At 44.0% G+C, this 27,282-nt stretch overlaps 1 protein-coding gene across 4 annotated transcripts; it reads right to left on the reverse strand.

The window, feature by feature from the left end:
- Positions 1-1,144: 1,144 nt before the first annotated feature.
- On the reverse strand, positions 1,145-26,910 carry ATG4B (autophagy related 4B cysteine peptidase). Of its 4 annotated transcripts, none has more exons than XM_026110667.2 (13): positions 26,809-26,910; positions 20,329-20,427; positions 19,713-19,784; positions 15,460-15,558; positions 14,199-14,300; positions 13,144-13,216; positions 11,973-12,052; positions 8,137-8,333; positions 7,058-7,136; positions 6,150-6,295; positions 5,435-5,491; positions 5,048-5,141; positions 1,145-2,994 (listed from the first exon to the last, which is right to left on the reverse strand). In XM_026110667.2, the coding sequence occupies exons 1-13, from the start codon at positions 26,846-26,848 to the stop codon at positions 2,921-2,923; spliced, it is 1,212 nt and encodes a 403-aa protein (XP_025966452.1). In that variant the 5' UTR covers positions 26,849-26,910; the 3' UTR covers positions 1,145-2,920. The 4 variants fall into 4 exon arrangements, with proteins under 4 accessions (XP_025966452.1, XP_025966453.1, XP_025966456.1 ...); XM_026110668.2 differs by lacking the exon at positions 26,809-26,910 and adding an exon at positions 26,624-26,761; XM_026110671.2 differs by lacking the exon at positions 26,809-26,910 and adding an exon at positions 22,512-22,602.
- Between the last annotated feature and the right edge of the window lie 372 nt (positions 26,911-27,282).

Below are 27,282 nucleotides of genomic sequence, written 5' to 3' on the forward strand. Positions count from 1 at the left end.
CTATTATCAGGGTCATGTTAACACTCAGGTAAGTGCTATCTACTGAGCTGTCCTTATACTAAGGACCTCACAATGAACATATGAACATGAAATAACTATGTCCTTTCTTGGCTGAATGCTGACTGGCAGCAGCTTGTACAAATCAAGAGGGAGAGATGTGTCAAGGATGACTAGGCCTCAACAAAAAGTACCTGCTAATGGCAACAGAGGAGTTACAGCCTTCTGGTTGAAGTGCTCTATACTGGTGTCACATGGCAAAATGGGACAGGCAGGTGCTGAGCTGACTACAGATTTATTTTTGTAAAGTTGCTGCTGCAGAGCTTGTGTTTAAAAGGCTACCTAGAAATTACAGAAACAGACTCCATGAAAAGCTGTCAGTTAAATAGCTAAACAGAGGCCATACAATCTTGAGGGAAGTTTCACCAACTGAAACCCAATCTGAACTTCTCTGCCTCTGCTTGGCTTTCCCCCTGCTACCCTCATATACATGCATAGCAGAGACTCACCAAAAAAGCATGTCCTGCCTTGGAGAAACCGAAGTGCTGCTCAGAAGCAGGGAGATGCTGAGCTGCTCAATAGGCGCTGTCCTTCACTATTATTGTATTGCTCCCTGTTCATTCAGGTAACTTTTAAGTATTCAACTAGCAGAACTGCACTAGAGAAGCAGTGTTTCCTCTCTGCCAACCCAAGATTTTTTGACATCATGAGGAAGCACCGCTAAGTAAATCCTCTGAGCAAACCTCTGAGCACCGCTAAGCAAACACTCTATCCAGAGCAGGCATCCCATATATTCTTCTGCACCCCCTGTGGCAATCTTGCTGAAAACAGGCTTTGGATGCACAGAACATGTTGCCATGCCAAGGACAAGCCTGAGGGTGTTCACCTTCTTGGGTGAGGAACATCAACTTTGTTACCACCAACTGCAATCGCCAGCAACCAGCCTGGATTCTGTCAGATGCACCAAAGAGAAGATAAAGTTATTGTACGCAATTCAACTTTTGCTCCCATCTGCCTTCATTGCCCTAAAAGGATAAAAATAGCTGAGCTGCAATTGTTTTAAGAGTATTCCAAACTGCACTGCAGGGTTACCAGATACTGTCCCCCTCCCACCTTTGATTAATGTGCAAGAACATTGGGAAAGACAAAAGATTTTAGATCCATTTATTCAGATACAAATTGAAAGCGGATGAATGGAGCACAGCCCCACCTCCTCTGCTGCCTCCTCCCCTAACTACAAGAGAGGAGAGAAGCAGTCCAAGCAGCAAGTAATAATTTAGTGACAGAAGCATTGCGGTTTCAAGTTCAAACCTTTGCTTTTTGATGGCATAGGGACAATTAAGAGCATCAGTAGGTCAGTCACGGAGAAATGGGTCATTTCTAGCCAGTTGTCACTACCTTTGGTCACAAAAGCATCAACTGGCAGGTTCTGATCCTAGATGTACAAAACAAAGCTTTGTAAACAGAATGCAGCCTGCAGCATGCACTAAGGAAACTACTTCAGCAACTCTGTTCAGTTTGCATTAAGATAACTCTCCTCCACAGTTAATCTTTATCTGAATTCTGTTTATGCAGATAAGGACCACAGGCAGACCTGTTATCTTAAAGTAGCTAAAATTTCCAGTATAAGTGTGTTGGACCTTTTCATGGCATTCTGTCTTTGCTGACCTCTTTGGGATGATTACTTGAAATGAATTTCTCCAGACTAGTTCCTAGAGTACATTTGTGCACACGCTGTGAGGAGGATGAATCTCCAGAAGAGCAAACGAAAAGGTACTAACGCAGCTATGGGGCCTAATGAACCTTCAGGCCCTTTTCTCATTTGGAAAGGGAGTATCTAACAGGAAGAGCTGGAGAAACTGCTGAACATACCACAGAGGATACTTCGAGAATTTTATAGCCCACACTTTTGGTACCAGCCGGATTAATTCACTAGACTCCCATGCCAGCACACTGGGGCACAGGCACAAGCAGTCCCATGACTGGTAGATTCTTAGCTGTCCTGTTCTGCCCTCTCCCTTCTGTGGACTATTTTTTTTTCCATGGCTATAGAATCCAGTTCTCTGCTCAAAGCAGCTTCCATGAAGACAATTTCTGTAGAGATTAATCTGTCACAGAATCATAATATTTTATTAACTCACTGAGCGAGAACACACATTTTCTGTTTTCTTCCCCTTCTTCTTGCTGCTATTTAAACTGAGGTTATGATGTTCCTCCCCAGTTGGATGAATATGCTCCAAACTTTCCCAGACAGCCTTTTGCTTATTGAATTGCCAGCCATCTATCTCATAAGTTACCCCAACTGCCTTTTGATAGGATGTGAGCAGGAAAGGAGTACAGCACCTGCAAGGAAGTGCTATTATGCAAAGCATAATGAGGAATTTTACTGTAGGAAACATGGCCATCCACACTCTGAGGGCTTCATAGATGTCTGCCTGTGATGTGCGTCTACTGTTAATATACATCGTTAGGTGCAGTCCAAGTTGGCCACTGAGAAGCCACTAAAGGAATTAAATGTACATTTCACCTGCTAAATGAGGGGTGGCTATTTAAGCTTCACAGGGGAGTCCCCATGTAAGGATTTAGCTCTCTAAGGGTTTCTGCTGCTCCCCCAGAAGGCCAGCTGACCTGCTTTTGTAACAAATAGGCTTTGAACTCCTAGGCACCACTGCATCCACTTCCAGCAAGTGCTGAGAAATCCTGACTCCAGCCAGTAGGGCTCTAACACCCACTTGGTTCTTCATCCCAACGCAGACAATGCACACTCCATTGAGAGGCTGCACAGAATGCCAGGATGGACAAGAGGCAGGGATGGCAGCAAGCGCCTATGAAAACTGGTAGCCTGAGGCTCTCGAAGGAGCTTCCCTCCCCCCCTCTTCCCCGCACATAACACAAATTTGCAGAGTCAGTTTCCTGTTTGCTTTCAAAGGGATAAGATTTCGAAGTCTTCATCTTCTGAGTCAAAGAACCTTTCCAATCTGTCGGCATCGGAGGAGTCTGCAAGAGAAAAAGAGAGCACCACCTCCATGGAACATACTGGCTGCTTTGCATCGTAATAATACCAGCAGCTGGATGACAGCAGGACTGGAGTCACAGGCCTGCATGTGCAAGAGGCACCATGACACACCTGAGCGAAAGCTCTGAGGGGGGATGAGAACTGGCACGTGTCAGTAGCTAGGACAATGCAGTGGAGAGAATTACGTGGTGCACAATAGATACACCAGGTTTCACAGATCCTGGCACAACCCTAGTGCAGTGCAACTTTCTGTTGTGACTGTTCTTTGTACAGTTCTTCCTGTGCAGCAGCTCTGTATCAGAAGAATACAGTTCTGCCTGAAGAGGCTTAGATGGGAGAACTTGCTCAGGTGTGGATTAATATCCACTAAGACTCACAGCCCAATTAAGTCATATGGGAACATTTATTTTTCCATGTACTAGAATGTGTGGCTCATTTTCTGCTATAGTTGCTTTTGATCCAAAGAGAGCAAAAGTAATTGCACAACTTGCCAGAGGCTGTCACTCAGCTGAAACCAACTGTTCTATCATAGAAGACATTTGCCAGTTACCCCAAGAACTGATTATAGTATACTCATATGAGCATTGTTTTGCCTCATTGCACCCTGTTCCCTTTTCTGCTTTTCTTTGTCACTCACGTCCCCTCCCAAAAGCAATTGATACATTCCATTTTGCAAGGGAGGGGATCATATTTGCTCCCTCACTTCCATTCTTCCAACTCCATGGTGAAGAGGAGCACACACCTACAGGGGAAGCAGCTTTACCATAGGGGAAATTCAGGTGAGAGGGTAGGGGCAAGGCTGGGAAGTAAAGAAATCTCTATTAGCTCAGGCTTCAAGAAAGCATGCATTAGATTTGGTAAGAAACAGCCAGCCAAAAACTAAACTGCAATAGTTGATTGTTGGGAACAGAGGAACACAAGGCTACAAACCCCTCCATGCATTTTGTAACAAACTGTTTAATCCTGTGATGGTGTGCACGAATGCACAATCAAACAGGAGTGCTCATGGGTGCTGGCAGTGCAACTTCCAGAGATGCTTCTCAGAGGAGTTGCCCCCTTCACCTAAGTAAAATAGAGGAGTTCCCAACCAATCGGGGAAAATGAGAACAAGGGACTGGACATTCACGAGAGTGGGAACATCATTAATCCCTCTAGCGAGAGCTAGGATGGTAAGAGAAACAGAATGGCCATAATAGATGGGAGAGAGCCTACAACCTAAAGCAGGGGGAGGGAAGTAAAAGACAAGTAGCCCATTACGAAAACATTTTTAAAAGGGAAAAAAGGCAGCAATTAGGAATAATTTAATAAAGACAAGGATCAATAGACAGTTTAAGGGAATTGAATACTCCTGGAGGAAGGGGCAGAGTGAGATAAGAAAGGCTTTGAAAGATCATGCTAAGAGAGACAAGGAGATAAAGAGAAATAGCAAGGAAGGACTGAGTGCAAGACACAAGTGACAGGACACAAACAATGCCTGGTGATAGGGGAAGTTTATCCACACATACTCACTCCACTCAGCAGAAGCTGTAAATGGCTCTTTATCTCCTGCAATGTTCATGCCCATTATTAACACAATAAACTGAGCCTAACAGCAGAGATACTGCCCAGCACTTGTTCTTTTTTACATCATCAGGGCTAAGCACTGGTAGTGGCACATGCAAGAGGAAGGAATCCCTCACACTGGAACTAAATTTGACCAGCACTGTCTTTAACTGTTTCCAGTACCCAGAAGCTCAATGGTTCTCAGCCTTTTCAATGGACCCTTACAATTTTTCCAATTATTCCTTTAGAAATCATAGGTTCATATTACTGTAACGGCTTGTGAATTTGCTTTTTCCAGTCAGCATTCACAGGCTTAACCTGAAAATAATCCTGAGATACTGAGATACGTTCAAAGCCGAAAGAACTAGATCAATTGACCTAAGAACTCCAGATCAAACTCTAGGCCAAACAGGAACAAACCAGAAGTCACTGTGCAATTCCACACATTTTCAGAAAACTCACCCTTAGCTCTGCCTCCCTGCGTTGCCTTACCTGGTGTGAGATTCAGAACATCAGGGTTGGAGAAATGTGATGGCTGGCGTTCTACCAGCTCAAACATTGGCAATGCTCCTCTTACCAGGCACAGCTGTGGAGGAAGAGCAGAACTGTGAGAACAAACACCTCTGTACTCAAGGTGTTCTGAGTCTAAGAGGAGATACCAATCTGTTGGACTTCAGTGCAGCTGAAAAAACGTTTCTGAAATCTTTGATTCATATCAGCAGCAGAATTTCAGAGCTATTTTTTTTCTGGTGCTTTAAGATACTATTTCTGTACTCTTTAAAATGGGATCATGCTACAGAGAACATGCCGTCTGTGTGGAATTCTGGAAATAAGACAATAACCTGTGTTCCTTTCCCAGAGATATGCTTGAACACAAACCTTTTTGATTTGCTGGCACCAATCATTAAAGTCCTCCTCTGTGTTGCAGAAAAAGCCCTGAAAAAAAGAATTTTATATCTTTGTATGATTATAGACTGATCATTTCAGTCAGAAGGCCTTATATTAATGCCAAGCAACATGACCAGGACTGCAAGCAGTTACACCACTTCTAATTACCTTCCTTTAAACCATAGATTACACTGCCCTGCTAACCTGAAGACTCCCCATAGACTCATGTAACCAGACTACCCAAGTGCTGGAAGCATCAATGTAATAGTCTGCTCTTCAGCAGAAGGAATCTTGGATAGAAACAGTCCATTGGAAACAAAGGGCAATCATCTCAGATTCAACAGAAAGCAGAAAGCACATCGAATCCAGCAGCGCAACTGGATTCAGATCAGTCCTTCAAAAGGAAGGAAAGCCCAGACTAAAGAGACTTGAGAGGAGGAGACCCATGGAGAATGTCACTTAATTGCAACGCAAAGGGAATTTCGCTGTACCAAACTGCTTCCTACAAGAGGAGCTTTTTTACCAAAGTTACTGTTACAGAAACCCATTGGCCGCACTTGCCCAGAACACAATACACCTGTGGAGTACCCAACCTGTCACCCCTTCCTTTGCCCTGGCGAAAGGGACGGCTGTGATACTGAGGGACCACCACACTGCTACTTCAGGTGATCAAGAGCCAGCATGGAAACATGCAGCAGGAACGCACCACCGCAATGGAAGGATCAAGCTCGGCAATGCTCATTCTGCAAGGAGGGTGCTGGCAGTGGAAGCTTTCGTCAGGGAGACAGCCGCTCTCGTTGGGCTCCACTGCAGGCTGTGTAGTATGGGGATCCAGATAAATGAGCTCCTCACCTGGACAGACAGGCAAGGAGACATGAACAGGAAGAATCGTGGCAGAAGTTGCTTTTCTGAGAAGTAAATGGTGAGATACAAGGAGGAGGAAGAGTGATGACAGAGACAGCTCTAGAGTCCCTACACAGGAATCCATGTTCTAGAGACAACTTGCTTTCAGCTACTTCCCCAAAAGCTTCTCGTCTAGGCAAAGAGCCAGCTGTCAGCAGAAACACAGTGCCCACTCTGCAGGGACACTCTGGGCTCATGGTACATGCACTGTTTGAATACTGTTCCTGCACAAGTCTTGCAGGGTCCTGTGAATACTAGAGTCAGCTCCAGAAATCTGAAGCACAACCAGCTTGGGGTCTCAGACAGAGAGTGGAAGGGCAGAAAGGAGGAGAGTGGAAGGGCAACAGTTCATAGGTTTTCAGAAAGGTAACAACTAAGGACAGCTCCAACATCCTGTGAAGGGAGGTCAGCCCTGAATCTAGAAAGAGGTCACTATACAGATATCTTTGTGGACAGGATTTAGTGTTACACAGTGGAAGTTTTAAGGCTTTTACTATGGCACTTGTCCCATGCTACACCACCCAGATCCTTCAAAAGAGGTTCAGCCCACAGCAGCCTTCCACTCCTCCTGCAGGAAAGAGGAGCCCCCCAGCACGCCCCACGATCTAAGCAGGAGAGCTGTAGTGGCCCACAAGCATTTCCAGCTGAGGGCATGGGGGGCGATGCTTGGAAACTCTTTGCAGTACTCTGAGAAGATGGCTGAGCACTCACCTACGTAGCCAATGAAGTAGTGAGCACTGTTTGGCTTCCCTCCGATCACTCCCAGGGACTGGGGCATCATGAAGCAGTGCTGCAAAAGCAATACAGAAAACACACAGCTGACAGACAATGAGACAGCAAGTGGCAACAAAAGCAAACATCCAAAAATACAGTGGGAAGGAAAGACTGGGACACTGAAAATCAGCAACTCTAGCAGCAAAACCAGCCATTTCTGGAGAGAAGCTCTGCCAGAAAGGGGGAAGGCTGCAACACAGGGCCTTCAAGGGACAGGGAAGCAGCTCAGAAACACCTTTAAAATGGTGACAGGAACACACAAGTAGACCAGATGAAGAAGGTAGCACTATTCCAGCACTCAGTGTGCGCAAGGTCCTGACTGCTGCAGTCAGTGGCAACATCCCCTCTATTTCAGCAGGACTAGGACTTCCCACCAAGTTGCACGTCCTCTCCCAAGGGAATGGCCATTTAGGAAATAGCCTGTATCTAGCTTCTGTATCTTGCTGCATTATCCACTATTTACTGAATAAAGGGCAATTTTCGTAGCCTGCATTTGGAGCTGTCTTACCCATACAGTTGAGAGATAGGATGCATGTTGTCTTGCTATCAGTCTTAGGCATGGACTTTATACATCTCAAACTTGGCAACCTTCTGTTATTCCCCACTGCAATCATCAGCCAACTTATACCCACAGTCTGCAGTACATGCTCCAATGCTGGAGCCACAAGCAAGTTTGCAGTGCGACATTCATTAAGGTTCAGGTTGCTACCAAGCACAGGGCAGCAGTTGTGCTCAACAAATGGTTCAGCAGGTTGATACTATCTATACGCTGACAGGGACTGAGACTAAGCCATGAGATAAGATCCTCAAAAAAATCCCATTTTTATGACTAAACCCTGCAGGAACCCACATCTGGACCTCCAGCAAGAATTGTGTCTAAACACATTTTTCTTTTGAAAAAACAGGACAATTACTTCTGAGCATTTTTGTCCCAAAACCAGATTCCAGAAATGACTTAATTCACAGCAGGGTCTTTAAGCGTCAAAACACCAGGAATTAAGCTCCAGATCCCCTACCTTTAGTGTTTCAATATAGGCCTCATTGATTTCTGTGAGCCCAAGACGGAGAGGTATCAGCAGCACCAATGGCTTCCATAGTGAGAGCCTATCTCTAACCCCTGCTTCCTCTGGGTACCCGTTATAGAGCAGGTCTGACTCCACAGCAGGGAATGCTGCAGCTCCAGCACATGAGAAGTTGGACTGGCACAACCGCCCTACAGAAAGGGAACATGAGCAGAAAGCATCAGGAACAACCTCAGCTTCTGGACCTTGAATAATTCTATTCCACCTCTGACCAACAATTGGTATTTATCAAAAGCCTACAGCGCATTAAAAAAAAAAGTTTGAAGAGGTCCAGTGCTCTGATCCCTAAAGGGCTTCTGACAGAGCTCAGAATTTCATCTCAGCTTACATCAAGATTATGCCAAAGCATGCTGTACTCCCAGCCAACATTTGGTGGGTGATTAATATGCAAATGCTTCCAGCAGGTGAACAGCTAAGCAACCATGATCGTCAACAAGGTTAAAACAATTTGATCGGGAGGACAGGCAAAAGTCCTGAAATCAGAGAGCAAGTAGACAGAAAGAAGAAAAGAGGGGGAACCCCTCCCCCGCCAAAAAATACCCCTAGAATTGAAGTGGATGAGGATACCAGTGTTAAAATATTAGGGCTTAACACAGAAAAGTTTCACTTGTAATTTGCTCTGTAACAAGATATGAACATGGTATATGTTTACAGTAGTTTGTAAGACTTAGAGACTTTTTCTGGTTAAAAATATTGCAAAAGTCAAGCAAGTCAAACCAAAACAATCCCAGAGTGCAATCAAAGATAGAGATTCAGACATTTGAAAGATGTCATTTTCCTAAAGGGTCATTAAAACCTTTAGAGATTTAATCAGGGATCATTCAGAAGCTACTTAAGAGACCTAAAGCAGATTAATCACTAATTTCTGCAATTTTAGCATAAGCTTTGCCTGTAAGATATAAGGCAATTCAACTCCTCAGGGCATACCCATGACATAAACACTATGCATCCCCATTCTAAAGGCTTGACAAACACACCAGCAGTAAACGATACAACCAGATTAGGTAAATTCTGGTATAGAAACACCTCTAAGCCTACCTGTCTCACTGGCCAGTTCCACTATTTGCTAGGTATGTGTGCATGTGTGTGTAGATGTGATAAAAAAACAAAACAAAACAAAAGAACCCACAGCATTTTGACTGTGAAGACAAAGCCAAGTAGATAGTGTGCCAGAGACTCATCTGATTTATTCCTTGCCCGAGCTGAATGCCATGACACTCTAGCAGATAGAAAAATGTAAGCAAGCACCTTCATTACCAGCAATTTCAACAAGGTGTTTGCTGACTACTAAAGGTCTGAATCCCAGCTCATTAAGCTATACCCCGGGTTAAGAAAAAGAAAAAAAGGAAAGAAAAAAAACCACTTCAGGTTTTTAGGAGGTCACTTCAGGAGGTACACTTTAGCTGGTTGTACAGCATTGCTTTTTAACAGTGTTTTTTCTCTGCAAAGTATCTGTTACTTTCATGTCCGCTAAGCCATCTTTAAAAATGTTCTTGCTGTAACCAGTCCTCTAGCAATGAACTTTAGGACTTCTCAGCTTCTTGTCTTTAGAAAGTTACAGTGTTATTCTCACAGCTGTTTGTGGTGCAACAGATGCCCAAATCAGTATGAGAGACAACCTGCATTGAACAATTTATAACTGCTCCGTATACTTTATGAGGGAGAACATGCATGTCTATCTATATGGATCTATATATAGATATCTATATACGCATCTCTGTCTCTCTCTATATTATACACACACATGCCATAGTTGCCAGAGGTCCTGAGAAAACTGGAACAGTCATGATTTGTAGTGAATTATCTCATTAAAACAGTAAGGATCCTGGTTTCTTTGTTGTAGCTGCCTGCCTGTTCTGATGATCAGTTGGGCCCAATACAGCTGTCAATCTGGGGCTATCACCTGGGGGTGGGTGCAATGACAGCCGTAGGTTTCCTCATCAGGCAAACTATCTGGCAGTCCTGCATTGTGCTATGAACATATTCAACCCTAGCTTAAGCAGCAGGGAGCTCAGCACAGATTAAATTCATCCTGCTTCTTCGGTAGGTTTGGCAGCACTATCATCCCACAGCACAGTAGAACCTACCTAAAGCTTCCTGGATTCAAACGGTTTACCGCAAACACGTTCCGAAGAGCTGAGACTGCATCTTCCCTGCTACTGCTTCTGTCAGCTACTGGGTTTACTCTCTTGGTTTCTCCCCACTTTTCTGATGCACTGGAGCCCCCAAACCTGCACTAAAAATCACCTTTCTGATACAGTGGACTGACTCCAAAGAGATAAATACAGGGATGTTTTTTCACTGCAGTAGCAAAAAGCATTTCCTGTTCACCTTGGGAAGAACAGCTGCCCACTACAGTATTAGCAACTGAATTTAATAGATGTAGAAAACAGCATTAACTTCCGAATGCTTCACTGTCCACAGATGTTTAGGGCATGACATATATAAGCACAAACATACAGACACATAACACAGACACATTCGCACAGTCACTTTTAGGTCCTAGAAAATGGTACACTGTGATTCACATTTGAGAAAACAAACAAAAAACCCCACATTATAAACCGTATGGAACTGTTACTTGAAGTGATGTCAGTAGTCAACACAAGCCACACAGGCAAGAGACTGCAGCACACCCAAGCCTTACAGCCAGCATGCCTCAGTTTAGAAGCAGTTTTTTCAGGCTAAAGGTGAAATCAACCCAATTCCTGTCTTTATGCTGGCCCTTGTTTAAGCCAAGAACATCAGCACATGACTTCACGGGACTACTGGTACTTGAGGTTAGACATGCACTTCTGCTCAGTCAGGTCTTCCGTTTCTTGGCTTCTCAACCGAGACTAACTGGTAAGAGATGCGACTTTGAAAAATGACAACCCTGCACTGTAAGGACAAACTGTCCTTGCCTGTTTCAGCTCCATGGCAGCCTAAGCCAATCTAACAGTTATCTGCTGTGAGCTCACCATTAACTTTGCACCGGGTACAGCGCTCACTGGACTGTTTTGTGTGTCATTTCAGCACACCAACCTGGCACAAAACACTGAATGTTTTGTGCTGGGTAAGTGCACAACCTCATGGAGTTACGGTCTCACAAGCACTAGAGCAAGACAGTGGGAGGATGGCGGGACCAGGACCATGCAGGACTGCAGCAACCAGTGATTCAGCCATTTGGCTTTGACTACCTGGGCACTGAAGCCTGAGCAAGCATGCTAGGTATGAACAGGTTCCACAGCTTATTATTAGCCTCCAAAGTCATCCTATTGTCAGGAGGCACTAGAAAACAGTAACCACTCCTTAAAAGGTATCTCCAGAGATGGCTTCCTTTCTTCAAATTTTTTTTGGGGGGGTCAATTTTGTTCATTTTCAGAGATCTGTTCCAGCTTTCTTATTCTGCCTAACGGCAGAGACATTTCTACCCCATTAAAAGAGAGAGGAAGCAGCCATTTACTGCTCGCTACATGTAGCCATAAACAGTTTGACACTACCTCCCGTGTAGCTCCCAACTATTGTCTGAAGGTCAGCAGGTCCTTCTCTCCAGATCCAGAGGCCACAACGTCAAGTCAGAGGCTTTATCAGACAAAGCAAAAACAAAACAAGGGGGCTCCTTGCCCTAAAACAGCAATTCTCATTTGCTTTTAGCACACTTAGTCACAGCTTTGAGACAGAATGTTTACTTCAAGTTTATTGTGCTCTATTACTATATGCTTTCCAGTTCTTCCCTGGCTTCTGGCTGCCACAAGGCACATCACATTCTACCTCCGTGTGATACTTACTAATTTCTTCCATCACTACAGTGTTGTCCATGGCTATATGCACTGCTAGTGAACTCCACGTATCAAAAGTGGCAAGTTTTCTAGAGGAAAAGTTAAAAAAAAGACTAAGTAAGGACTCACTACAATACACAAGACAAAAATGGTGATGTATCAAAGAGGAGAAAGTGGATTAGGAGAGAGTGATTTTCATCAATTATGCTGTAAAATATATTTTCATGCATGTATCAGAGCTGTAGAATTCATTGCCACTAGTTATAAGGGCCAGAAATATAAATAGGTTGCAAATGGGATCACACCTGTGAATTTGTCAGCAGCTATTAAATAAAATAGCCCAGATAAAAGTCTTTAACTTGAAGTCCTATACCTGGTGGTTGCCAGAAAGTGAGACAGCATGGGGGGGGGGGGGGGCGGGGGGGAAGAGACTCACTCTTTCCCAAATATCCCCTAATGGCCTATAACATATTCTGGGTGAAATGGGCATACATCTGAACTGGGAGATCTGTTTTTTGGCAATCGCAGACAGTACCAGGGAGCTCCCAGCTCATCTAATGAAAGAAGCGAGGAAAGCATAGTGACAGGAGGAAAAGTGTTCCTGAAAAGACAGCAGTGGCCAAATTTGGCTGGTTTTACCATGTCCCAATTATTAAAGGCAGTCCATGCTCCAGCACAGCTCTGATCCACTGCCTGCCACCAGAGAAGCCAGGCAGCAAGTATTTATGCTTTCCTATGCTAGCGCATTATACATTTGATGGGCTGTCAGCAGCCTTCTGATGATGATGACATTGTTGTCAGGTCAGCAGAGGCAGCTCTCAGATGCTGGCACAGATCTAAATGACAATGACCATCTACTTTGACAGTTGCTTCTGGTCTGATGCAAGAAGCGTTGCATTTAGTTCCAGCAGCAAGCACGTGAGTTGTGGGGTGCAGAGAGAGATTTTTCAGGGGTTGTCCTCACCTTGAACTCAGTTTTCTCTCACATCCTGCCTGTATGTGAGTAACAAAAGGGCTCTTTCAAAGTTCCTGCCCAACCAGGTTCATAAGGTCAAGAAGGTTGCCTGCTAACACCATTCAACATTGTGCTTCAGCCAACGGGCAGAAGCCTTTAGGCCAGGAGGTATTACAAACCAAACGACTCCACTGCTTTGCTCAAAAGGAAAAACCAAGCACTTACTTGAGCACCTGTGCGACTGTGTTTGGTCCATACCATTGGCCTATGGATTTCCCCTCTCCAACTCCCATCTGGGCTGCATTACAAGCAAAAAGAAAATAATTTAGCAAATAATTTCACCTTCACTGCGCCCCTTCCCAATGTGTTAATGAGAATTTTTATTTAATAGGGACAAAATCTCATTTGGAAATGTTTTGGGGTCAGCAGAATCTACCCTTTCATGAGGTAGCTTAGTGTAGAAGTTCATGCAACTTACAAAAAACAGTCAACTAAAAAGCTACAAGACAAGGCCTTGAGCAGCATAGCTTTAAAGTTAACCCTGCTTTGAGGGGGTGGTGCTCTAGAGACCTCTAACCTAAATTATTCTATGATTCCAAGCTTCAGAAAGGATAATTGGGTTTATCTACTCTAAAAGAGATGGGAGAGAGAAATAAGTCCTCAGGGACTGTAAAGCAAACCCTTCCCTAAAAAGGCCATGATACAGAACTCCAAAAAGCAATATTACCAATAGAAGAAATTTTATTTAGAGTGTTTGATTTCCAGGAGCACCCCCATAACCACTTACTCACTGAAACTGTAGATACCTTAACATCTATAGGAAAAACTGAAGAAGGCTGGTTCTCGTTCTCTTTCTCTCTCTTTTATTTAACAGGGAAGTTTGTAATAAAAGGAGATCCTTTCTTAGTTCACTTGCTACTTGTGAGAATTTCTTCATCCAGAAATCATTTCATATTACAAGAGAGACAATTATCTTAGAGAAAACATCATCTATATCCTTTTCCCTTATCTTAGTTAACTAAGGCAAGGAAAGTGATGCTGAACACAGCCTAAAGCATTGGACAAACAAAAAGGTCTTCATGGAGTCAACCAGAAAATCTATCATAACCCACAATACAAAGTGGCAGTTCTAGATCATGTCAGAAAACAAGCAATATGATATCATATACTAGCTGACCTGCTAGTTTTTTTGGCTAAGCTGTTAAAATAAGCATGGAGTGATGTTCTACAGTCATGGGAAATCCAGATAGAATATCCAGACAAACTCTTTAGCATCTTACCTATCTGGTGAATGGAGTAGTAGCTATCTTTTTTGTCAATGAAGGCATTAAGTACACTGAAGTAATTATCCATCTGCCTCTTCCCTTTTATCCACCTCCAGTCTAAGGCAGGCAAGGGAACAGGTGAAACAAAACAGGTTATTTATTAGCAACTATAGACTGCCAGCTACAACAAGCTCTCTTCCCTGTGCATCAACCTCTGACAAGATTTTCATGTCACTATCTTACTACTAGGCATCTGAGGCATTCCCAACACTGCAGAATGAATTTTAATAGAAAAGTAAACCTTTTCACAGCCAGGGTAAAGGAATACCACCCACAGGAAAAGAAAATCAGAACATACAAATTCCACCTCTATCCCACAGACAGGAAATAGGACTAGAATTTCTCAACGACAGGCATGAACTACATATTCTGTAGAAAAACAGGTGACTTCCTTACAAAAATCATCTCCCACAAATTCAAAGACCATCAACAACTATCAAAAAACATCTGATATAGCTGTTTACAGATCACGCATGAATGAAGTTTTAGAACAGAAGTATTCAGGCAGAAGAAACTAAGCTCAGCAAATGAGGAATTCTTCACAGAGGGTTAAAAACTGAACTGTAAACAGGAGTTAATTACCAAGTTGTTTTGAGAAGGTTTTTTAAACTTTAGGTATATTAAAAAATAATAATAAAAAAAAAAAATCAAGAAAAGCTGGTACTTGCTTGGCTAACTCTTCAATGGATTTAGCTAGTATGCCACAGGGCTCTGTCTGTCTTAAGGCTTGGACAAGGCTTTGCCAAAATACGGAGGCATTCCGAAAATACTTGACACTTAGCAGCAGGTATGCCAGACTGCTGTAGCCATAGGTTGAAATTTTAAGGTGGTGTTTTCCCCTTACTGTGATGTGATTCGTATCTGAATATCTCGTATTATTGAAAGGAAACAGATAGTTCCTCAGACAGAGGAGAATTTAAGCAGAAGGGCTACAGCAAATACATTTCTTCCTTTCTCCATCCTCCCATGCAAAACTATATTTACCTATGTAGAATAGCAGATAGCAGGGAAAAAAGACTGCTAGAGGGTTTTCAGTAAACTTCTCAATAACCCTGAACCTGAGAAGACTCAGGAAAAAGTTATGGAGCCCCTAGCAATTCCCAGCTGTGCCCTTGGCAATTCCCAATTGTGCCCTTGTTATCTGCGTTCCTTACAAAGCCATATGCTCCAAGAAGTGCAATACTTGTAAGTCAATATGGAACGTGCACTGTTTTACCTCTGCCCAAATGCCTGCAGACCAAGGCCTGAGCGAAGATCATCTGGCCACACCTCAACATACAGCCCCAGCCAGTATCTGATGTGGGACCAGTTCCTCCTATAATCAGAAAAGGAAGAGAAAACAAATATATAAAGAACTGAACAACAGTACTAAGGGGGAGAGAAAATGAAAGCACTGTAAGCCTGCAAAGGTAATTGGTTCATCCAAGATATGAAGCTGGGAATTAGGGCTATGATAGCTCACATGTCCAAGGCTAAGGAATAAAAATATAGTTAGCAGTGACTAACTGAGTGACATTCCTCAAAACAAACCAAAAAACCCCCTAACATTAACTCAAAGGGGGGGAAAAGACTTCAAAAGGAAATCCAAGCAATTCAGCTAGAAAGAGCGCTGAATTCCTCACAAGAATAGCAGCCCTCAAGACTAGTTTCAGATTCCCAACCCGATTCAGAGACATTTCTAAACAGAGGTGTTTGTTATAGACCATTTCTTCTAATGCTCATCCTCAGTAGGCAGCTCACCATGAAAAATGACATCAGTTACAGGGAATTCCCACATCATAAGCAGCTGATGACGAGATGAGATTCCAAAGTGAACAACATAGAGCTAAGTCAAAAAAAAAAATCCACACCCAACAAACATAATATTAGAATGTAAGCTAGATATTAGTTCACACTGGGAAATCTGAGACAAAAGTCTTAAGGCTGAAAGCGTTTCCATGACAGAACTTCAAAAGGAAACTGCTGCTTCTCCACTGAAGCTGTGGCTATTATTAAAAGCTTCACAGATAAAAAGTTCAGATGACCACAGCTAGTGAGCTGTGATTCTATCCAACCATTCCGTATAAAGAGCACAGGGAGAGAAAATACCCCCAAAACTGTTTCACCAACTTCTATTTGATCAGCAGATATCTTCTATAGTTTTGCTAGCAATCTATAACATATACTAAAACTGCTAATGCTTTACAAAATGAATATAAGCCAATCCCCTTGCCCTCTCAAGAGCTTACAAGCTTTTTTTAGTGGGAAGATAGAGTGGAATATTTCAGTGGGATATAGAGAAATTGGCGGGGGGGGGGGGGGGGGAAGGAGTGCTGGGAGAAGAAGGACTGAAAAAGGCCAAAGTTACTGTACCATGAGCAAATCATGTCTGTACCACAACAGGTAAATAGCTCAGGGGAATTTTTCCCTTTAGTAACTTGTTTCTCATGGGCATCTGCAGTAGGCCTCCAGGAAGAACTAAAAAGAGATAGACTCCACTTGAAAAGTTCTGCTCCCACTCAAATGCAAGTCTGGGACAGAAACAGGTTCAGAAATGAGAGCGGGTTGAGAAAAGAAAACATGGATTTGGTGAAGCTGTCATCTCTAAAAATCAGGAGCAGCCCATTACACCACTGACAGTTTCTGGAGGCAAAAGACTGTTGCTTTGATGAACTGTCACTTTTATATGTGAAGTTATGATCAAGAGTTAATAGAATTCCTTAATTCTAGAGTCTAACATTCAAGGAGATAATGTATGGTCCACCCAGAGAGTCTAGCAAAGAAGGAAAAGCCTAGATGTACTATTGCATGTGAAAATTAAGATCACTTTGGTAAATATAGGACCAGTGACTTCCAATCTTTCTTGATTTGCAGAACCTTAAGAATCTAAGAACCTTCCTTTGCTGCATAAAATGTAAGAAATTCTTTTTTAATCCATGATGTGGAGAGTCCTGAAGATACTGGACAACTTCTAAGGAAAGGCATCTAAAAGAAACCCCAATCCGTGGATGCATGCTAATCCTTTTAATATTAAACACATGTGCTTAACTATGGCTCACAGACACAACTTTAAAGGCATTAAACTGCATCAAAGAGATGATTCAAACCTTGCTAGGTAAGGGTTTTCCAGGGACTGAAAGAACAGAATAAGCCAGAACAACTATCAAGAAGTCTCTTTTCCAAACCTGAGCCAGTCCGCCACTGACAGAAGGGGATGCTGACAGTGGGGACACTGAAGGCTCTTTGAACCCCATTCATGGGCTTTCAGATCTGTTCTGATATCCCTTCCATGTGGTACACGAAAGCACACTACAGGATAGATCATGCAGGATTTGGGGGGGGACCACGAAATGCTCCTCCTATTACTACAGTCCCTGTGTGTAACATCCATTTCAGGCATAAAAACTCCCCATAGTTTAGAGCAGATGTTTTAAGGCAGCAATTTCTGTACTGTATCTCTAGGTTTTATCTCTTTAAGACACATCAAGCCCAAGAAAGATCATAATTAAATAATTCTTCACTTTAGACTTATGCAGGACTTCATTAGCACTCAAAAGTACAATTTTTTTCCCCATGCTGCTCAAAGAAAAGGGGGTTCTAGCATGCTTCCCATGCTCATTCTTGTGTCCTTTCTAAAATTACTGTCATATCAGAATTCTTGTTCCCCCTGGGTATGAGGTATCAGATAAATAAAAAAAGTCTATTCTATCAAGTAAGACAAGTGTATTTCAGATTTCCAGAATGGGAAATGAATTAGTGCCATGTTTGTGGGGACTGATATGAGTTTTTATTCAGTAGAGATAACTGGATTAGTTATTGAAAGGACTTAAAAGAATTTGTTTCAGAAAGGTTTTCTGCAAAATTGATGTCAGCATCAGGTTCTCCCCTGAATCCTGGATTACCATTAAAAGCCACACTAAAGAGCTGTTCTGCAGTGGAACAGATGACCATTTTGGTAATGCCCACAGTGTTCAATGGTTTCCCCACCATCAAAAACCACAAACATTCAGGTTACTGTATCATCTCTGAACCCATTTTTGTTTTTATTACCACCCATTTCTTATCAGGCCGCATGGGATTATTCTGTAAATCATGAAATAGGCTTAGAGGGGCCGTGCTGGGCAGGTGCAACTGCCAGACTAAAGTGCTTTGAGATATCTGCATTCTACGAATACAGCTGATCTCATTCTGCTCATCCCTGTCCACCAAGCACTCTTGAGGGAGCACGGCGGGGGTGGGACCAACACAATCAACCAACCAAAACCAACCCCTCACATCCCCCTACCAAACTACAGCGGTGACATGGGGTATCTTGAACAGAACTATGAAGTGTGGTTTCATTTACAACAATATTGTTTCTACATAGAGAGGATGAGCTATGCTTTTCTGTATTTTGGTCAGCAAAAGTGTTCTTTCACAAATATCTGAGCTGTCCTGGCCTTAGCTGTACAACAAATAATGCAGAAAGAACTTTTAAAAAAAATACATCATTCTTAAAGGCAAACCATCCAGTGCTCTTTGATTTAAGGGTCATGGTCACGACATGAGGCAGTTTAAGGACAGAGTCAAATTCAAATTCTCAATAGTCATAAAAAGAGAATTCTTTTCCCCTTATTTTCCCACTGAAAGGAAAGAAAAAAAACCCAAAAAATCCCAGAACAGCACAAAAACCCACCCAGCCCAGGCAAACAAAATAAGACATTTCAGAACAGAGGGCTTTCAAAATGTACACCACAGCTAAAAACCCTAAGGGATATCACCTTATCTACTCCTGACAGAGAGAAAAGGAAAAAAAAAAAAAAAAAAAAGAAAAAAGAGTTGCCAAGGTTTTGAAGAAGATTATGAAGAAATAATTTTTGTCTCTTGCTTTCTCCTAAGATAAAAAAAAATGCATATGAAAGAGAAATTTGAAGATAGGCACTCAGAACAGCAGAATGTCGACCTACCTGTAGTATCTGTAATATCTTTCCCATTAACATCTGATCATCTCACAGTCCTTAACATATTTATCCCCAGATAATCCCAGAAAGAAAGGGAAGCCTTGTGATTTCTGTATCATGGATGGAAATAGCAGCAAAACTCTCATGTGCACAAGGCTACAGGTGCATGTCTCAAGTCTAGTACCTTCCGCAAGGCCAACATTCTCCTTTGCATTGATAAGGTAGACAGATCCTTAATTCCCAAGAGGTAAAAAAAAATGCCAATAAGAACTCAGGAACATAAGCTTTTATCTTCTGATGGAGCTTCTGTGGAAACATTACTTCACTGTTAGGAAGCGACGTAGAGCCTGGTTGTCAAAGAGGCTTTAAAATCTCCTCTTGAAATGAGCTTTCCTGAAATCAGCTGTACACCCTATGTTTCTACAGCCTGTGTTCACTTCCAATAGGAGAACACTCTCTACCTCAAACAAAGCCATTGGAAATCTCCCGGTGGGTCAGGCTATTACCAGTACGCCAGCACACATTTCCAGGACTCGTCTACAACACTTACCGATGGCAGGGAAGTTCTTTCTGTAGGTGAACCAAAGCCGAGAGGTCACATCCAGAAGGATCTCTTCTTTCTCTAAAAAATTTTCAAAAAATCAAAAGACACACGTATAAGGATAGCACCAGACGTATCTAAAACCCTCTCCTAACCACGTTCACCCCTGACAGTGGTGTTCCACTCCTCACTCAGTCTGTTTGTCCAAAGAAGCAAAATCTGGTTGAGGAACAGGAGAGCGTCAAGCACAAAAGAAACTTTCTCATTCTCCATGAGGCCACAACTAACCAAAAGATATCATGGTCATAGGCCAGTTTTGAAGCAGTAAGCCATTTCCTTGCCTTTCCTTTGAGAGTTCCCCTTTCTTCAATCATCCTGGCCTCACGCTGCAAGTCCCAATAGCTAATAAATGGTAACTTTCTGCAGGAAAGTATCCTAGAGTCCACAGAAGTGGCCAGGTAGGAAGAAGCATGGCAATTAAAGCCTGCATGCTCTGCCAGCAAACCAGCAGACTCTTCTCCGTACTTACAAGGTCTGTAGTCACCTTGCTCCTCAGAAAATGATGTTCAGTATAAACAAAGCCCTCTGGAGCAGTAGAGAATGTCACATTGCGCATTCAAAATACCTGTAAAAACACTGTATTTTCGGCCTAGTATCCAAACAGGTTCTTTGGTCTCAGGGAAGTCTTCATACTCAAACCTGAGGGTGTCATAGGTAAGAGTAGCTAGAAAGAGAATGACAAAATTATGTATCCTTCATAGTTTTTCCTTGCTGCTTAAAAATCATACTAAACACACACACAGAGAACACAGGACAATACAGGTCAGCTTATAGTCACAGTTGCAGTGATCCAGTAGCTCACATGCAGAGGATCTGGCAAGGAGCTAGCAAGAAACTGTATCACTCACAACGCAACAGTGAAGTCAGTAAGGGATAGGAAGCTGATGAATCCATGGTTCAAACCTAGTTACCCCACAGAAGGAGAGCACAGTAATTTCCAGCCTGGATCAGCTCCAAGCTCTGTCTAGTCTGGAATTGAGTGGGTCAAAGAAAACATTAAGGACTTTAGCTGGCAGCTGCATTCTGCTGTCTGCCTCCCAGCACAGGGTATCACTAAAATGGTCATCAGCATTTGGGACCTAGAGTTTAGGCCTTCTTTTCAAAGGAACCAAGTGATTGAAATCCTTCTTCCAGAAGATGTAATTTTTAGTGGTGTAATAAGAAAAGCACAGACTACATTAAGATGGAAACCAAATCTTGCTTCTAAAATCACTCTCTCCTGTGAGGCACCGAATCGAGCACAAGTCATCATCCATACTGAAAATAGTCTGCAGCTGAGAAGGAGAAGAGCTGCCCTTTACAGATGTCACACGGTAAGACCCGAGGAATACAGAGCTGTGCTGAAGTGTGTAAGTTCACGAGTGACAGGCACACCTTGTGTCCGTTTCACGGGTTCCTTTCACAGCATAGCATCAATCAGTGCCTGTGTATCTGCCTCTTCTCACAGAACAGCACAGCATTGCCCATTCCACAACAGAACAACTCAGCAGCACTGCAAGACAACCCTAAACAGGGCAGCTTAGCCCTTCATGCAAAATGCACAGACAACAGAGAGCATAGCATATCCAGCTTTTTTTCCTATTAAGTCTATATTTGTATACAAGGTGCTTTAAAGCGGTCTGGGAACCCTGGAACTGAGCCTCTGGGGAAAAAAAGACTAGTTCAAAAGCATCTTTGTAAGGGTAATAATTGCATCTAATTCTATAGGTATCATTCTAAAACAAACCACACATTAAATTTAAAACAGAACTAAGCTAAACTGCTCTCTAACTGTTAAAGTGGCTATTGAAAATATTTCTAACAGCAAATTCAGTAAAATCTGCAGTAATTTGACATGATTTTAAAACAGGGCAATGGACTACATGCCCTGAAGTTCCTCTTAGCCCCATTTTCTTTGAAAGCTGCCACCTTCCATGCTGCACACCTCACTTTCAGCTTCCCCAAAAACATACCTGCTGTTTCTCCAGTGCTGCCTATGAACCAGATCACACTATTCTCACAAGTGGAAGATGTACATAGAAGTTCAGTTTTCCTCCCCATCAGTCCCTGTTTAGCTTTCCCAAGCATTAATCCAGCGCATCAGAAAATAACTACTTGACCGATTTGCATTAAGAAAACAACAGCTCCAGAAGGTCACCATGAGATTGCACTCTTTCTCCTGCCACATATCTCAGACAGCTTGTTTGTCCAAATGTAATGTAGGTTGTGCAAGATATTTTGCCCTCCTGCAGGTCCCTCATCAATCTTCTGCCTCTGGGCTCTCTAATCTAAAATGCTAATACTAAATGTCAAAGAAAATACTAAGCAGTAGCAGCAAGACACCACCATTAAGACCAACTACTGTTAAAGGAGGAGCCCTAGCAAGACAAACAGAGTAGGTTTACAAATCTAATTTTTAATTAGACTCTGGCCTTAACCCTGGCACAAAAATTTTCAAGCATTTTCACTGTGTGAATTACTTCAGTACAGACTCTACTTCAGACACATTTAAGACTGTATGGGCCACACATTCCCATTCCCATTCCCATCCCATCACGTGACTTCTCAATAAAAAGCTAGGGAAAACAATTCTGCTTGCAAAGAGAAACACCAGCAAAGCAACACAATCTTTTCCTCTCTCTAAAACATTTTAGCAGTGAAATTATGAGTGTCTTTACTGTATACTAGCCAGACTAAGTATCCTCAATGGTCCACAGTTTGTATGTCTATTTTTACTTAACAGTTTGTCTTGTTTTGTCCCTTTCTTACTCAATGTTGGTGATGTTCTTCCAGGAGGAGGAGGACGGGGGAAGAAAAAAAAGCTATGACATCTGCAGACATTCAGGCACACGTCACTTGCTACTTTCTCCCTTAGTTTTCAGAAGTTTCCTACAAGATGAAACATTGTAGGTTGATTCTGACAGCTCAAAGGTACACTTATAGCGAGGATTTTTTTGAAATTCAGTGTGTCACCAGATAGGATCTTAACATAAAAACCGAAGTTCTCAGGTTAAGTTTTAAAGCTGAAAGAAATACTGACTGGTTTATTTCATAAGTTCTCAACCTTGCCAAGAATCAAGCTCTCAGTCTGAAGAGTCTCAAGTAGCATAAATAAACGATTGAAACAAGGATGCTATACGCAGAAACTATTAAGCTACCCATCACCCCCCTTTTCCTTTCCTAGTAACATTTGCTCACAGCCTCAAAAGTCACATCCTCTGCAACTTTATGCTTCATGGGGCACCGGGTCCCCAACAAACACATGATTCGCAACTGGCAGTTTCATGGCAAGGATCTGCTAGAAAAGAGCTGCTGGATTCTTTCCCAGGCAATCAAAGCTGCCACAGCAAGGGGTCAGCAGGCCTGATGGATTTTCAGGCTGCCTGCTGGCAGCTCCCGAGGCACATCAAATACGACAACTCAACTTCCTTCGATGCACAGTGGATTTACAGTTAAAAAGGCAAAAATTTCAACCCTGCAGATCACAGTCTCAGCAAGGCAGGCTCTCTTTCCAGGAAAGTCAAGCGTGCTGTGAATGATGCAAAACTAGGCTGGATCTTTGCCTTCCTATGTGCACACCTTGCACAGGATCTGCTGTAGTATCCCAGAACAGCTTCTCATCCCACCTCCTCCCTAAAACACCGTGATGGAAAAAACAAAGCTTTGCACGTGCCACAACAGAAAACCTCTGTATTAAGAAACTCTGATGTAGACATTCAAATAAAAGTAACTGCATTAAATACCACCACTAAGACTGAAAGCCTCAGTTCTCTTCTCCTATGCATATTTTTAAAACTTCCTAGTTATAAGATAACAAGACAGAGGCACAAAGCACATCTTGAATGAAGCACAAGGAACCAGCACTTGATGCACCTAGCATGCATCTTCAACATCAGCGACTTTTAATACGTTTGCTAAACAGAAGAACGCAAAGTGGCTCATAAGCACATGTAAGGTTACTGAAAAGCTGTGTTAGTACCATCTTGTCAGAGTGGGAGAACAAGAAGAACTGTCCTAACACACGATGAGATGGAATTAGGGTAGTGGGTGAAATCTTAACTCCTTTCTTACATTCTTAAACTGTCCAATGAAAATGCCGAGCTAAAAACATTATCCTAGTTTGTAACAAACTATTGCAAGAGCAAACATGGCCGCACTGTCAGTCGTGGTGGAGTGGACCTTTGAATTCTCTGACCTGTGATGTCAAATTGCAGATGTCAAGCTTGTGTGTTGCCTTTAGCATACAGCAAGTATCAAGTCCTTGATGGCCGTGTTAATTTTACCAAAACAAAAACTATTTGTGTTTCTATCAGCTTTAGGAAACGAACAACAACAACAAACAGTCAAAACTTTGATGACTCAAATAGAAATACAGCAAGTGATTTTCTTTGTGTTTACACAGCAAAACAGCTGACGTTTGCTCTGGCATAAATCATCCTAGCTGTAGTTTGCCTGCACAACTTAGATTTTTGTAGAAAAATTTTTTATAAAAAATACCGAAGTAAAGATTTGGAGTGCCATACTGAAGGAAAACGAAGCTCTGTAATACCCTCCCCCCCCCCGCCCCCCCCAAAAAATTGCTTCTTGGGCTTCCTCCACTCTTTGGCAAGGCTTATCTCTTCTGCACAGTAACATTTTCCAGGCAGTGCCAGAAACAGCTTAGGGACATTTTTCTCAAGTCTTTCAGCCCCAAATTAACACTGCCAAAAAAATAAAAAATGGGGCAGATGATCATCTCTCTCAGCTGACAGAGATACACCATGAAGACAGAGTACAGAGAAGGAAAGCTACCAGATATAGAATATTTCAAAAGAAAAAAAGAAGAGAAGCTGAATTTATTGCACTAATAAAGTTCATAACTTAAAAATGCCTAGAAAATAGAGAACCGTAGAAGAGCCCGGACCCTTATTTCTGGCCTTTGTAGAAGATTAAACCTTTTCTTTCTCCTAAACCCTTTCAAACAAGATAAACCTGATTATCTAGGGAACAACAAGCAGTTAAGAGACAGTCAAGGAAGAAAGTTAGTCAACTGAAGAACAGCTTTCTCTTGGAGGCCCAGAACAAACAGTTCAAAGTCTGCCACTCAGGTCCTCAGACTGTCCCAAGAGCAGTGCTGGAGGAGAAGGCTCTTGAGTTTTTGCTGCTTTACAGCCCAGAAACCAACACTGTTTTGCATACAGGAGATTCAGCTGAGTGAAGTCCTGCTGTCTACACAGCACGGTTTTCTTCCCTTGCTAAATCTTGTAAAGCTTATAAAAGGGGAAAGCAAACACATCTGCTGGCTCAGGGTATGTTATTTCACTTGCTGGAATGTGTTTTGTTCCCAGGTATGAGAGACTGGGATGAAACAACGCGCAAGGACACATTAGGCAGAAAGTCAGGATGCTATCAACTGTACTACACTGACAACAACAGCACCCGCATCAAGGACAAAAATAAAGATAGCAGTCCCGTGGCACAAGATCAACGAATTCCCTCCACATACACGCTCACGTGCCCAAAACGGAGAGGGAGCCCACACAGCACAAGAAAACATTCATCGCTATGGGATGGCACTCATCTCTGCACAGGACTGATGGGAGCTACTGCTACGTGAAGGCTAGAAGGAAACTAATATCCATCCAGGTCCTAAAAGACTTTCTTTTCCATACAACAAAGAAATCTCTATCATGAAAGCTTTTTTAGCACTCTCAGAAAAGGTGATAAACGGTCACAGAGAGCAACCATGTCATCTTACCCCTACAAGCAGTACCTTTACAAGAAGGCTGCTATCCCTTGTGAGCAGAGCATAGAGAAAGCTTATGCAGCTACCGTTTATGCCCTGTAATTTGCTCCCAGGACAACATCATCCAGGCAGCACCTTTAAACAACATGAAACAGCTCAGCACTTTTTACAAAGGATAAAAAGACATGACGGGAAGGATGAAAAGGATTTACTCAAGGTACCAAACAAATACGCTGCTGAAGAGACTCCCTTTTAACTTTTACCTTCAATTACAGAAGCAAGCAGTAAAAGAGCTCCTGGGTGTTTTTCTCGAGAGTGTTGGGACAGTAAACCGCCCAAAATAGCACGCACCCACCGGACACACCCCACGCTCTGAAGGAACGTGGGTTCTGCAGAACCAGAAATGCTGCTTCCCGGAGCACATCTGATGGGGATGACCAAGCTAATGACAAGCCACCGACAGCAGGAGCAAGGAAGCCGCCATCCCAGGTGCACGCTTGGTGCTTGCAAAACCGCCCCGCGTAGCCCGGGCTGGCAGGAGGAGAGCACTTTTTTCGGCTTAGCAGGAAGAGCTGCACGCCCATCACCAGCTCCCAAAGCCAAACTGCAAGAGTCTGCCAGAAGCAGGCACAACGCGCTAAGGACCTCTGAGCGCCGGGAACGGTCTCCCCTGCGGGCTGAACGCTACCTGACTAGCCGCTACCTCCTTCTAGAGTCAGGGACAAGACTTTCTGCATCGCTTGCTGGAAGAACCGCCCCCGGCTTTTGGGGACGCGCCTCTCGGCCCTTCCTCCCGCTGACAAAAAGCCCGTGCTCGGGGGCTGCCCCTCCTCGGCCGTGCCCCGGCGGGGCTCCGTCAGCCCGGCCTCTCTCCCCTCGCTCTAGCCGGGGGATCGCTGCCCGCGGCAGCCGCAGGCGAGGGGACGAAGCCCCCGCGGCCCGCAGGGCGGCTCCCCCGCCGCAGGCCTCCAACGGCCACCGCGCGGGAGCGGGCGGGCGGGCGGCCGGGCCGGGCCCTGCCACACGAGTTACCGCTCGCTCCTGGGGGGAAAGAAACCACCTTCCCCTCCCGCCCCGGGCCCCCGCCCGGGCAGCGGCGCCGCTGAAGGGAGGGAAGGGGCAGCTCCGCCGCCAGCCCGCCGCCGCCGCCGCCCACCTGCGTCCATCGCGGCAGCCGAGCGGCCCCGCCGAGGGCTGCGGCCCCTGCCTCCTCCACAGACACATACGCCCCGGCACAACCTAGTCCGCTGCCGCTGGGGAGCGCGGCGCCCGCCCAATGAGAGCGCCGCTGGCCTCCGGCCTCCGCTACGGTAGGCTGCCGGGAGCGCGCGTCATGTTTACCTGCGCCGCGCGGCTTCCTCTGCGCGCTGGGGGCTGCCATTTTGGCGTACGGCAAAGGCCGGTTCGGAGGTGAGAGAGGCGTTTAGCTCGGCGGCGAAGCCTAGGTCAAGAAAGGCAGCGCGAAGATCTGTAAGCACTTTGCTCTTTCCCGGATTACACCCGCGGGAGCAGCCCGTCGCACGTACGCTTGGGGAAGTTCCGAAACGTGGGCGCGACCATCGTGTTGTACGGACTCTGCTGGGTCCCGCCCCTCTCTTTTCCAGCAGGGCAACTCCCCTATTCACGCCCCTTGGAGAAACGCCTTTCATCGCACAAGCGGCAGGCACCGAACTGCTCGCAGAAAGCCCAATGGCTGGAATCGCTAAGCAGGCAAGCGTGTGGGGCCGCTAGGGACCCTCCTGCCCTGAGCGACGGTGCTGTACGGCCGAGCCTCAGCCAAAATGGCGGCGCCCTAGTGGCGGTCGCCATCTTGGT

This window comes from Dromaius novaehollandiae, chromosome 9 (genome assembly GCF_036370855.1).
Source record: "Dromaius novaehollandiae isolate bDroNov1 chromosome 9, bDroNov1.hap1, whole genome shotgun sequence".
In the NCBI taxonomy this organism is placed as follows: Eukaryota; Metazoa; Chordata; class Aves; order Casuariiformes; family Dromaiidae; genus Dromaius; species Dromaius novaehollandiae.